Below are 13,022 nucleotides of genomic sequence, written 5' to 3' on the forward strand. Positions count from 1 at the left end.
TGGCAAAAGGTTTATCCAGGAGTAAGAGTGATAAGGAGGAGCAGGAGGTGAGAGGAGAGACAGAGTTAGACAGGGATGACTATGTGGCGTGTCATAAAGAAGCAGAGGAGAGAGACTGGGATCAGCAAGAGGCAGTGTACAAGAAGGAGCATGCAAAGAGTGAAGAGAGGGGGCGTGGCTATGCAAAAAGGGAGAAGGTCAACTTACTAAAAGTTCTGCACATAGATCGGCTCACCAAAAGCATTTCAAACCGAGAGAGGACGGACAGCACGGCCAGCGAGAGCGACATCTACAGCAGCTTGGAAAGCCTAGATGATGTAGAAACGGCACATGACCGGAAGACACGGCACAAGGTATCAGGCTTACTGTGTTTCGCCAAGGGTTTTACAAAAATAGGGAAGGAGGGTGGAGAGAACACGGAAAGCAAAGAGGCAGAGTCTGACAAAAGAAGGGAAAGTGAGGTGGAAGGGAAAGTGAAAATAGAGGCCACAAAGTCTGAGGAAAAGGGCAAGAGTGAGACAGCGCAGTCTGGTGCCAAAATCATGGAGACGTTTTCAGCTTTGAAGCTACTAAAACCTCCTCAGCTGTCCACCCTTTTGTCTAAAAGAGAACACGGAGCAGAGGACGGGAGCGAGAAGAGGAACACTGAGGGGCAGGGTCAAGAAGAGCCGTCAGTTATCACCAGGACAAACTGGAGATCTCGAAAGACTCGCAAAGCCAAGAGAGTCAGGTGGCATGAAGGCAGGAAAACGAGTGAGGGGATAGAAAACGACAGCCAAGCAGGGGGGGGAGACAGCGCCGAAATGAGTGATGGAGGACAGGAGTGAGATGTGACACGTTTTAAGATGGAGATCATTTCAAGCTGTATAGATTTGATAGCACAGATCTCAGGGAGTTGCTGAGAAAGCAGATTAAATCTGGTTGCAGGTTAATATTTGACAGAGGAACTGCACACTGAGAAAGCACAGTTTAATTTTTTTACAGTTTATACTTATTTTGCACTTTGTTTTCAATTGCAGTTTTTGTGGAGCTACACAGATGTGTATAATTTGCAGAGGATGTGAACCTCTTTTATATAAGCGACATCTGGATGTTTAACATTAGATTTTTTTTTTTAAATCATTGTAAGAATATTGATTGTATAGTATGTGGAAAGGGAAGTTTGAGGTCCCTTACTGGAGCGGTTGCCCCACGACCTGATCCCAGATAAGCGGTTGAAGATGAGTGAGAATGTTGATCTAAAATCAGTTTCTGGTTAATGTTTCAGTTTTGCTGTTGGCTTTATCTTGATTTCCTTTATCTAATTTTTCACTTTTTTTCAGCTGTCTGATGAAGTTTCTTGCACTTTTCTTCCTGCGGTGGTTTTGGCGGGTTTTTTGTTGTTGTGCTTAGACTGCAGCACTGGTAGAGGGTGTGTGTGTCTTTTTTTTGTTGTTGTTTTGTTTTTGTGTTATTTTGGTGGCTAGTTGGTGGTGAAGGCATAGATGGTAATGGGTGGAGGTGGTGTTGTAGTTTTTCCTGTCTTTGCTCCTGCTACTAGAAGCTGTTTTGGAATCATTTCCTCTGCTTGGAATGCCAAATGACACCAGAGCACAGTGTCAACTGTAAAACTTTGTTTGAATTTCATTACCTGCTAAACCAGTAATGAAGTCTGCGGGTTTCTCTTTCCAGTTGAGCTCTGTTGAAGATCATTTTGTTTGTTAAAGTTATCAGATGTTGATGTTTGATTGCACAGCAGACTTTTTTAATCACACAGAGGGAACACCGTTCATTTCCACACTTCCTCAGCTTGGCCTTTTTAATGTGATTTTAATAAAATAAGTTTTTATTGTGTGGATGTGAACACTGTCAGAATGAATGAGTGTCCAGTTTGTGCTCCTTTCTTTTACATTGAGCTGCTTTTATTTAATCATCGTCATGGTCTGAGAATGAAATAAACACTTCATGAATTTTGAGTTGCTTGTCATTTCATTAATCTATTATTTTAATTTTGGTGGTGGGCGGGTTACTATCGTTACAAAAATCAATGCAACCATCAACGTAACCGCCTGTTGAGGCAGAAATCGGAAGCTTTTGAAGGTCTCTGGTGGCCTCTCCTGGAGAAAATGGAGGAGTGTGAACTGGTTTTGGGCGTGGTGTTTATCAGTGGGTAATTTTCCCTCGTTGCCTTCTGTTATAGTTTCTCACTCAGCCTCCTTTAGGTTTGGTTGTCATTCGCTGTTCACCTCAGTGCCTCTTGTCAGTAAACTAGTCAAACGAGTTTGTGAACTGTTCCGTGTTTGATTTAATGGGTGTGATTGTGTTTTTGACAAATTTTAAAACCAGATTCTCTTTTTGACCTGTTTGTGTTGATGTGTCTCACTTTTCCAGAGTGCTACGCGTGTTACCACCGCAGCTGTTTCCAGGTAGGTAGGGATTGCCCTCGATGCCGACGTCTGGCAGAGCGCCGAGAGAGGATGGCGCGTAGAAACATGGAGCAGCAGGAAGATGAAGGAGGTGGGACTTAGTCCCCGGAAATAAGGCGAAGACCAGAACAGCACAAAAAGACCATGATTGTAGTGACTGGCCCCTCTTTCAGTTCCAGCCCCCTCAGATCTGAACTGGCTGCAAACACTTTTGATCTTCAGTGGATTTGACACCTGTTCAGGACTTTTCTCCGCGTCTGCTGTTGACGTTCATTCCTTTATTGTAACTTTCACACGTGCACTTTACTCGGAATGAGCAGTTTTCATGCCCCATCCTTAAACATTCTGAAGATCAAATTACATTTTATGGAAAATAAAGTGACTCTCCAAATGGATGTTTTCTCAAAGAACCAAATACTTTAAAAGCCTCACTCTTCTTTCCCCAGCTTGCCGTTAAAGAATTTAATAACTTTGTTAGAATTCAATGTCATTCCTGATAAGACAGATGGGAGCTAAAACCTTTATTATATTTGAGCATTGTGCTTACACCCAAATACACAAGGTGACTGACAGTAATGTAAAATATATTCAATTTTGTTTGTAGTGCTGCCACTTCTGACCACAGTCAAAATAACACTGTACAGGAACATGAACATAAAATTACTAAAACCAACTGCCTTATGTGGGTAGCAGAGGCCTTATTGCAGGTTTGCCATTTGAAAAGGGCCTTAAAATACTTTAAGCAAGTCAAAAAGTTTTCGCAGTGGCCCTAAAAGGACCGGAGTGGGCTGTTTGTGGCTACTGCTGGCGCTTTAATCAACATGATGCATTAGTTTAGCCCCACCCCTTTACATTATTCCATGCAATAATTTGTATTTTATCTGATTCAATTGTTGGCATGTTTCAAATTTTAGTTCTCGTCCAACACAACACTCTGGAATTTTTAGTATTATTCAGTAATATAATTCCGTGTTTTCAAATCTGCCTACGTGAGCACATGATGATCCTACAAATTAGTCATTTTCATATGGTTAAAAGTTAAATGTTAAAAATGCTAGTAAAACCAAAAATGTCTTTCACATGAGATTTATCAAAGGATAGTAATGATTTATCATTATCACTTGCACCATGCAGTTTGTGTTTAATGTTAAAAAAAAAAAAAAATTGTTCTGCGCATTTTTTTTTTTTTCTACATCTGCAGCATCTGTCAACTGCTTCAAGCTGGCTGAGCTGAAACGTGTTTTAAATTGACAAAAAGTGGCAGGAGGTTGTCAAGAGTGTAGATTGGGGGGGTCTTTTTTATAGTTTAACACTTTTTTTTCACTTTTTTGCTCAGATGTAATTAGAAAATCCTGCCCTTTATTTTAATTTGATGAAAAGATCACATGTAATTTTACTGTCCTTAAAGCCATATTTATGTGCCTGTGGGACCAGTGAACTTGGACCAGCAGTGTCAGTTGAGTTCCACATAAAGACTGAAATTTTCAGACAAGTCAGTTGCAAGGACTGAAAGTAGTGCGTGCGTGCGTGCATGCATACTACACGAGGTCTGTGTATCTTTTTATATTTTGTTTAATTTTTGTGTGTGTGTAGATGCACGGACATCTTTGCTGTTTGTGCAGCCATGGACAGACTTCACCAGCCCAAGCAGCACTTAAATAATACTTGTATTTCTAAAACTGTTAAGTATGAAATGTTCAGTTAATTGCACTGAACCAACAATGTGGCCCTTCACAATGAATTGCTTTGTGTATGAAGCTCTTAATATCTGTGCATGCGTGCAAGGGAACAAAAGCTTGCAGAAAATGTCAAGTGTAAATGCTGCGTGACCTTTGGCATTAAGGTCCTTCATGTGTGAAGGGATGAACTCTCCACCAGCCTCTGGTTGTCTGTCAGTAACATCTTGTTGCCACACTTCAGCAGACCGTGATTCATCGTTCCTACTGTTTTTTTTTTTTTGTTTGTTTTTTGGCTTCAGCTGATGTGCCTATACAGTGAACGAGAGCGAGATTACCGTAAACCTCAGTGTGTCACCGCACTGGGTCTGATTGTTTCTGAGATTAGATTCAGTCATCATTGAAAACTGTCAAATTGAAGAAATCTGGTTTTGTTTTGCACTTCAGCCCAAAGTTCACCATCATCTCTGCTTCATACAAACAAGCCATCGCGAGATCAGTGCACCCTAAAAGCAATACACATCATGTTATCAATAAGCATCACAATGGGAAAGTTCTGGGGTGTTTCATTTTTAACCAGATTTTGAGCTTGCAGATCCTGAATGAACACGGTTTGACTGCCGTTTAACGTGGGGCTGTGTGCAGGTTTCAATTGCACTATTAGAAATGTTTATTGGAGTTTTTGTGTTGATTTGCTTTTGTTTTATGGTAACAATAAAAGACTGGCCAGACTGTTGCTGAGTGTTGCTGTGGTGTACTTGAAGAAAGGCCATGTTAGAATGCTAACCATAGCATAGTGGGAAGAAAAATCTGTGGCTTGATGTTTTATAAAGTGTGTAGAGACAAACTACTCAACACCATTTTGCATACACAAGAATTACACAGGAATACACTTGTATTTTGGAACAGTTTACAGCATTAGAGTACTTCCATGCATGTAGAGCCTCAAAGCTCCAACAGTCAATGTCACCATCTAGTGCAGGGGTGGCCAAGTTCAGTCCTCAAGAGCCACCTTCCTGAAAGGCTCGTTAGCAGACTTCTAATGAGTCTTTCATTGGATTCAGGTGTGTTGAAGCAGGGAGACAACTAAGAGTGTCAGGAATGTGGCTCTCGAGGACCGAACTTGGCCACCCCTGATCTAGTGGATGAGATGACACTAAATTCAGCTTTCGTAGACTAAATGGATAACTGATTTCTTAAGACATACAGAGGGCTCCTACTAAAACAAAACATTAACAACGCAAAAAATGTGAACTTCTGTTTTTTGTCCAATAGTTCCTGTGATATTCATAGTAACTGGGGTTGCAGGAACTATGGATACTGATATCCTGATTACAGCACTTGGGAAGCTGAGTGAGGAATTGGTGTCTGAGTTTGCAATTGTCCTGAATCAGTGACTTCCTGGACTCAGCCATCATAACTATCTCCAGTGAAAATGTCAAACTAGATACTTCTTCCTCATCTTGGTAGTGGTGTGTCTCTGGGTTCTCGGCCTCTAGAGTTCCTGGACTCAGCCATCAGACGTGTATGTTGATGTGCTGATACTGTTGAACTTGTAGAGACATTTGTTTTTCTTGGTAGTGTCATGTCTCTGGGTCATCAGCCTTTGATATCGAGACGTCACTGGGAAGAGCCTATGGAGTCATGAGGTGACTGGACAGGTTTTTGGTGTTGCCAATACCTTTTCAGGAGAACAAAGGTCCAAGTCTTTAGGGCCCTGGTGGTACCTGTCTTGTATGACTGAGACTTAGACAATCCAGTGACCTAAAGTGACGGTAGGATGTCTGGTTCAAGGTGTCTGTTGAGAATTCTTGGCTACCCCTAGAATGACTTTGTATCCAATATAGTTACTTTGGAGATTCAGATGATGAGTATCACTTGCGTAGTGACTGAATGCATTTTGGCCATGTGGCACATTTTTCTGAGCATGATCCAGACATGGGTACCTCAGTGATGAGGGCTGCACAGCAGTGGTAAAAAGCAAATGGGACACTCAGGCTTCACCGGTACCACAAATAGATTACTTTTGATTGGGGAAAGCTGCTGTGGCAGTGGTGACATGCGGTATTGGCACATGCTTCCAAACATGGCCTGATGTAGTTCTTAATTGTAAAACATTGATGAATGCAGCAATGTACAGAGAGATCCTGGATGAAAACCTGCTCCAGAGCGCTCTTGACCTCAAACTGGGGTGATGGTTCATCTTTCAGCAGGATAATGGCCCTAAGAACACAGCCAAGACATCAAAGGAGTGACTTCAGGACAACTGTGAATGTACTTGAGTGGCCCAGCCAGAGCCCAGACCTGAATCTGATTGAAGATCTCTGGAGAGATCTGAAAATGTCTGTGCTCCGACACTCCCCATCCAACTTGATAGAGCTTGAGAGGTGCTGCAAAGAAGAAGGTGCAAAACTGTCCAAATATAGGTGCACCAAGCTTGTGGCATCATATTCAAGATGACTTGAGGCTGCAATTGCTGCCAAACAGTGGTGGGCACAGTTCCCATAAAGTTTTCATTATCGGATTATCTTTTCAGATAACTTTGAAAACCATTATCGGACTAATTATCTTCCGATAAATTTCTGTCCAGTAATTTTTAAACCATTAACGCGGTAAACAAAGCTGTACAGCTACAAACTATTATAAAATTTTAAATCAGTTGAGCACCTATGTGTTAAAAGTTTTATAGTAGATGTGTAGTTCTACCCTCTGTAAACAGAGAAGAGCTGCTTCTAGAAGAAACTGATCTATCCTCTGCAGGCAAAGGACAACTGGTCACGCACGCACGCACGCACGCACACACACACACACACACACACACACACACACACACACAAAAGCCCCCCTCATTTCTTTTAATCCCTTATTAATACAACAGCAATATCACCCAAGTCATCTAGAGGCATACATTTTTAACTTATGGTTCAAATTTTAACCAAACTAATTTCAGACGTTATTTAAATTAATGTCATGTCTGAAGTTTTATAAAGTGAAAATATCAGATATATGTTTAGTTTTAAAGTAATGCCCTAATTTTTAAGGTTTTAGTCTGGACATGCTGTGTCCAGGTGCATTATGGGTATAGGATAATCTCAGTATGTTCACGACATGAGAAATACATTTCAGACACTCTGATCAGGCTCCACGGACAACAGCATTAAACTCTAGTGCCTAAAACTCTCGTGACTATATTTCCTGGCTTTATACAACCCCTGGCAAAAATTATGGAATCACCGGCCTCGGAGGATGTTCATTCAGTTGTTTAATTTTGTGGAAAAAAAGCAGATCACAGACATGACACAAAACTAAAGTCACTTCAAATGGCAACTTTCTGGCTTTAAGAAACAGTATAATAAATCAAGAAAAAAAGATTGTGACAGTCAGTAACGGTTACTTTTTTAGACCAAGCAGAGGAAAAAAATATGGAATCACTCAATTCTGAGGAATAAATTATGGAATCACCCTGTAAATTTCCATCCCCCAAACTAAAACCTGCATCAAATCAGATCTGCTCGTTGACACTGACCCTATGCCATGACATTGATCCTATGTGTCTTTTTGCAAGGAACGTTTTCACAGTTTTTGCTCTATGGCAAGATGCATTATCATCTTGACAAATGATTTCATCATCCCCAAACATCCTTTCAATTGTCCAAAATATCAACGTAAACTTGTGCATTTATTGATGATGTAATGACAGCCATCTCCCCAGTGCCTTTACCTGACATGCAGCCCCATATCATCAATGACTGTGGAAATTTAGATGTTCTCTTCAGGCAATCTTCTTTATAAATCTCATTGGAACGGCACCAAACAAAAGTTCCAGCATCATCACCTTGCCCAATGCAGATTTGAGATTCACCACTGAATATCACTTTCATCCAGTCATCCACAGTCCACGATTGCTTTTCCTTAGCCCATTGTAACCTTGTTTATTCTGTTTAGGTGTTAATGATGGCTTTCGTTTAGCTTTTCTGTATGTAAATCCCATTTCCTTTAGGCGGTTTCTTACAGTTCGGTCACAGACGTTGACTCCAGTTTCCTCCCATTCGTTCCTCATTTGTTTTGTTGTGCATTTTTGGATTTTTGAGACATATTGCTTTAAGTTTTCTGTCTTGATGCTTTGATGTCTTCCTTGGTCTACCAGTATGTTTGCCTTTAACAACCTTCCCATGTTTTTTGTATTTGGTCCTGAGTTTAGACACAGCTGACTGTGAACAACCAACATCTTTTGCAACATTGCATGATGATTTACTCTTTTAAGAGTTTGATAATCCTCTCCTTTGTTTCAACTGACATCTCTCGTGTTGGAGCCATGATTCATGTCAGTCCACTTGGTGCAACAGCTCTCCAAGGTGTGATCACTCCTTTTTAGATGCAGACTAATGAGCAGATCTGATATGATGCAGGTGTTAGTTTTGGGAATGAAAATTTACAGGGTGATTCCATAATTTTTTCCTCAGAATTGAGTGATTCCATATTTTTTTCCTCTGCTTGGTCTAAAAAGTAACCGTTACTGACTGCCACAATCTTTTTTTCTTGATTTCTTATAGTGTTTCTTAAAGCCAGAAAGTTGCCATTTGAAATGACTTTAGTTTTGTGTCATGTGTGTGATCTGCTTTTTTTCTACAAAATTAAACAACTGAATGAACATCCTCTGAGGCCGGTGATTCCATAATTTTTGCCTGGGGTTGTAGACATTGTTATTGTGTTTGCGTTTATTAAATTCCACGCATCTTAATTGTAATTTCGTGTATTTTTTGTTGTTGTTGTTGGTAAAAGCAAAAACTCACTTGATTTTGAAAGAAGATATATTAGGAAAAATTAGGGTGCCATCTTTTCTTCACATTCTAAGGGTCCAAAATCCAAGATGGCGCCCAAAGTGGCCTTTGTTTAGCAATAATGCAATGTCTTTATTAATACACAAGGTATAATTACAAATAAAATATCTAAATATAGGTTTTATGACACAATGAAACCAATGGAATCATCAAATTAAGTAATGCCATTATGTAATTAACAGGATATAAAAGGGTTGAGTTCTTCTAAAAACTGGAGGTCTACAGTTCTATAAACATTCTGGACTCACGCCATTCCAACTCATTATAGAAATTTTGCATAATTTATTACCACCTCTAAAAAATGACAGCTACCTATTTTATAAACACTACCCAATCTAGAGTACGTGGATCCCCATAAGCAACATGCCAGTAGCTTGTATAATCTGTTTGTTTGCTGCTCATCTGACAAATAAGTCAAAGTCTGAAATCCACAGTTTTTGACTTTTTGTTAGATGAAGACACTGGCATGTTGGTTTATATAGAGTGAGGCAAAAAAGTATTTGATGCACTGATGATTTTGCAAGTTTTTCCACCTACAAAGAATGGAGAGGTTTGTAGTTTTTATCGTAGATACACTTCAACTAATGAGAGACAGAATCTAAAAAAATATAGTAAATAAATCAGAAAATCACATTGTATTATTTTTAAATAATGAATTTGAATTTTATTGCAAACAAAAATGTCACCCTATTTTTTTTACTTTTAAAACATATTCTAACAGAATCAGGTGACTTTTTGCTTTTACAAAAACAAACAAAAAAACCCAAATTTTTACTTCATGACAAATGAGCCAAAGCTAAATGGGCTGCTTAGGGTAATCAATTTTCACCATGTTCATGTTCTTGCACTTCAAATCTCAACCACATAAGGGCAGCATGAAACATATGGACTGTGAGCAGTTCAGGATAATCATTTTTCACCATCTTTGCCTTCTTGCACTTCAGATTTTGACTACATGATGGCAGTGTGGGACAACCTTTTATGCAGTCAGGAGGCTTCAAACTATTGATGTGTACTAGGGCTACTATCTCAGAGTGGCGAATGCTGACAAATGTTGAGATTTTTGGACTTGCCAACTTCTAAGTGACATTTAGTGACAATTGTCTAGCAACAATTAGCAACATGAGCGTGAATGTTTGCAAAAGTGTTTGCGAATAACAATGGGGTAATATACAAATAATGAATGTTTGTGAGTTCAATAGCACGAATATTTCATGAGGTGAAAGCTGGAATGTTCCATTCAATGAGGCAAAGCCAAGTTGAATGGAACATTCCATCTGTCACCAAATTAAATACTCTTTCTATTAAAAGAATGAAAAAGCATTCATTATTTGTTTTATATAACGGCTAAAATAGATCCTTGTCATTTGATATTTTATTAATTTATAAACAACAGAAAAGGGACTTACATTTTCGTGTGCTTCACTGGTGCTTTGAAGTCAACAGTCCAACATGAACTTTAAATAGGAGTCCAAAATTGTTCTCAGTCAACTTGCCATGCACTGACTTTGTATACTTACAAAAAAAAAAAGACTTTGTGTAGTTCCTCAGCCCAGCGAAAAATCATGTCAGAAATTTGTCCAGCTTTTCATCCTAACAGCTCTTCATGCCTCCAGATGGCTTACGGTGTAGTGGATTTGTTTTTTTGTTGTTGTTGTTTGTTTGTTTGTTTGTTTTTAGAAGAATTAGCAGCATCAATTAGCTCCTTCAAATTGTTGTTTGCCAGCAAAACAAACTCCGCCATGTTTAGCTAAACGCTGCCCCCAGTAGTGTTAGCATAGCACATTTCATATAGCACCAAAATTGCACACTAAATAGAACTATTTCACAGTCAATGAAACACAATGGCAAATGATATGAATAATCCATGTCACATGACATACAAGCCACCAATCAAATGACAAGGATCCACTCAACCGTTATATAACAGCGACTATTAGCATATGTTAGTGACGGTGTTTGTGATGATTAGCAACTATTTGCCACTCTTTTGTCATTGTTTGGGAATGTTTGGGACCTTTTGCCAACTCCTGGTAAAATACCAGGCAAATATCAGGTGAATCAAACCCTCCCCAGCATTCAGATTTCTTCTGACCGCTGTATGAAAGACAGAGCTCAGAACACATGTCCGTAGAAGCTATATAGGAAATATAGAAGATGGATTTACAGAATATGGAAATTAATTAATGTCAGGAATAAGCTGACTGCTTATTCTGTGCTGCTGCCCTTGAGGAAGAACTGCTTTGTCTGAATGCTGCTGCAGGTATCCTGCTGCAGAAGAGAAGGAAAAAAGAGGAAGAAAAAGAAGAGAACAAAAGATAAACCGTTTGGGTGAAAGACTGGTCATGAAATGGTAAGGACACTTAAAGTGATACATTTTTTTTCATCTCTTAAAATCTGTTCAGCCTGCTTCCTTCCTGTGACAGTATTTTTGATGATGAAATGTTCAGTTTTATTAAAATATCAAATCATTAGTCATAAATTTTGACTTTGTATGTATTACAGTCAAAAGACAATTGTGTCAATTACTGAATCAAAAAACAGGTTTATGGATATATATTTGATGCATCACATCATGAGATACTCTGAATTCCAAAACCACAGTCTACATGTAGATTTGCTCTTGCTGTTGTGTTTATAGTGCATCCTGAAAGTATTCACAGTGCTTCACTTTTTCTACATTTTGCTATGTTACAGACTTATTCCAAATTGGATTAAATTTATTTCCCCCCTCAAAATTCTACAAACAAGACCCCATAATGACAACATGAAATTTGTTGCAAATTTATTAAAATAAAAAACTAAGAAACCACGTGTACGTAAGTATTCACACCCTTTGTTCAATACTTTGTTGATGCATCTTTGGCAGCAATTACAGCCTCAGTTCTTCTTGAATATGATGCCACAAGCTTGGTGCATTTATCTTTGAGTAGATTTGTCCATTCCTCTTTGCAGCACCTCTCATGCTCCATCAGGTTGGATGAGGAGCGTCAATGCACAGCCGTTTTCAGATCTCTCCAGAGATGTTCAATCTGATTCAGGTCTGGGATCTGGCTGGGCCACTCAAGGACATTCAGAGAGTCATTCTGAAGCCACTCCTTTGATGTCTTGGCTATGTGCTTAGGGTCATTGTCCTGCTGAAAGATGAACCATTGCCCCAGTCTGAGATCAAGAGCGCTCTGGAGCAGGTTTTCATCCAGGATGTCTCTGTACATTGCTGCATTCATTTTTCCCTCAATCCTGATTAGTCTCTCAGTTCCTGCTGCTGAAAAACATTCCCACAGCACGATGCTGCCACCACCATGCTTCACTGTAGGGATGGTGCCTGGTTTCCTCCAAACATGACTCCTGGCATTCACACCAAAGAGTTCAGTCTTTGTCTTATGAGACCAGAGAATTTTGTCTCTCATGGTCTGAGAATCCTTCAGGTGCCTTTTGGCAAACTCCAGGTGGGCTGCCCCTTTTACGAAGAGTGGCTTTTGTCTGACCACTCTACCATACAGGCCTGATTGTTGGATTGTTGCAGAAATGGTTGTCCTTCTGGAAGGTTCTCCTCTCTCCACAGAGGAATGCTGGAGCTCTTAGAGTGACCATCGGGTTCTTGGTTACCTCCGTGACTAAGGCCCTTCTCTCTCGATCGCTCAGTTTAGACGGGTAGCCAGCTCTAGGAAGAGTCCTGGTGGATCCGAACTTCTTCCATTTATGGATGATGGAGGTCACTGTGGTCATTGGGACCTTCAAAGCAGCAGAAATGTTTCTGTAGCCTTCCCCAGATTTGTGCCTCAAGACAATCCTGTCTCTGAGGTCAAAAGTTGAACTTGCTCCAATTTTGGTAAAAGGTGGTGCAAATTATTGGTTGAGCTAATAGGATTAATTAATTAAATAGTTTTGACTGTTGAATGCTTGGTTTGCAAAGTACATGTCAAACAATGTCGACGTCCATTGGCTTCTATGTCATGTGACATATGTTACCCTGTAATGTGACAACTAAGCATGACACATAGTGTAAACTATTCCTTTTTAAAACCCTATTAAATCAACCAATGATTTGCATCACATTTTACCAAAATTGGAGCAACTTTGTAAAACCAAGCCTTGTT

The 13,022-nt window shown here is 39.6% G+C and overlaps 1 protein-coding gene across 3 annotated transcripts in view; it reads left to right on the plus strand.

The window, feature by feature from the left end:
- The window catches only part of rubcn (rubicon autophagy regulator), a 60,919-nt gene extending 58,118 nt beyond the window's left edge, over positions 1-2,801 (plus strand). For all 3 annotated transcript variants that reach the window (XM_034179978.1, XM_034179977.1, XM_034179976.1), the window contains one exon: positions 2,371-2,801. In XM_034179978.1, coding sequence (XP_034035869.1) covers positions 2,371-2,507 — 137 coding nt within the window. In that variant the 3' untranslated portion in view covers positions 2,508-2,801. The remainder of the gene's footprint in view (positions 1-2,370) is intronic.
- The last annotated feature ends 10,221 nt before the right edge of the window (positions 2,802-13,022 follow it).

The sequence above is a fragment of the Thalassophryne amazonica genome, chromosome 10, assembly GCF_902500255.1.
Source record: "Thalassophryne amazonica chromosome 10, fThaAma1.1, whole genome shotgun sequence".
In the NCBI taxonomy this organism is placed as follows: domain Eukaryota; kingdom Metazoa; phylum Chordata; class Actinopteri; order Batrachoidiformes; family Batrachoididae; genus Thalassophryne; species Thalassophryne amazonica.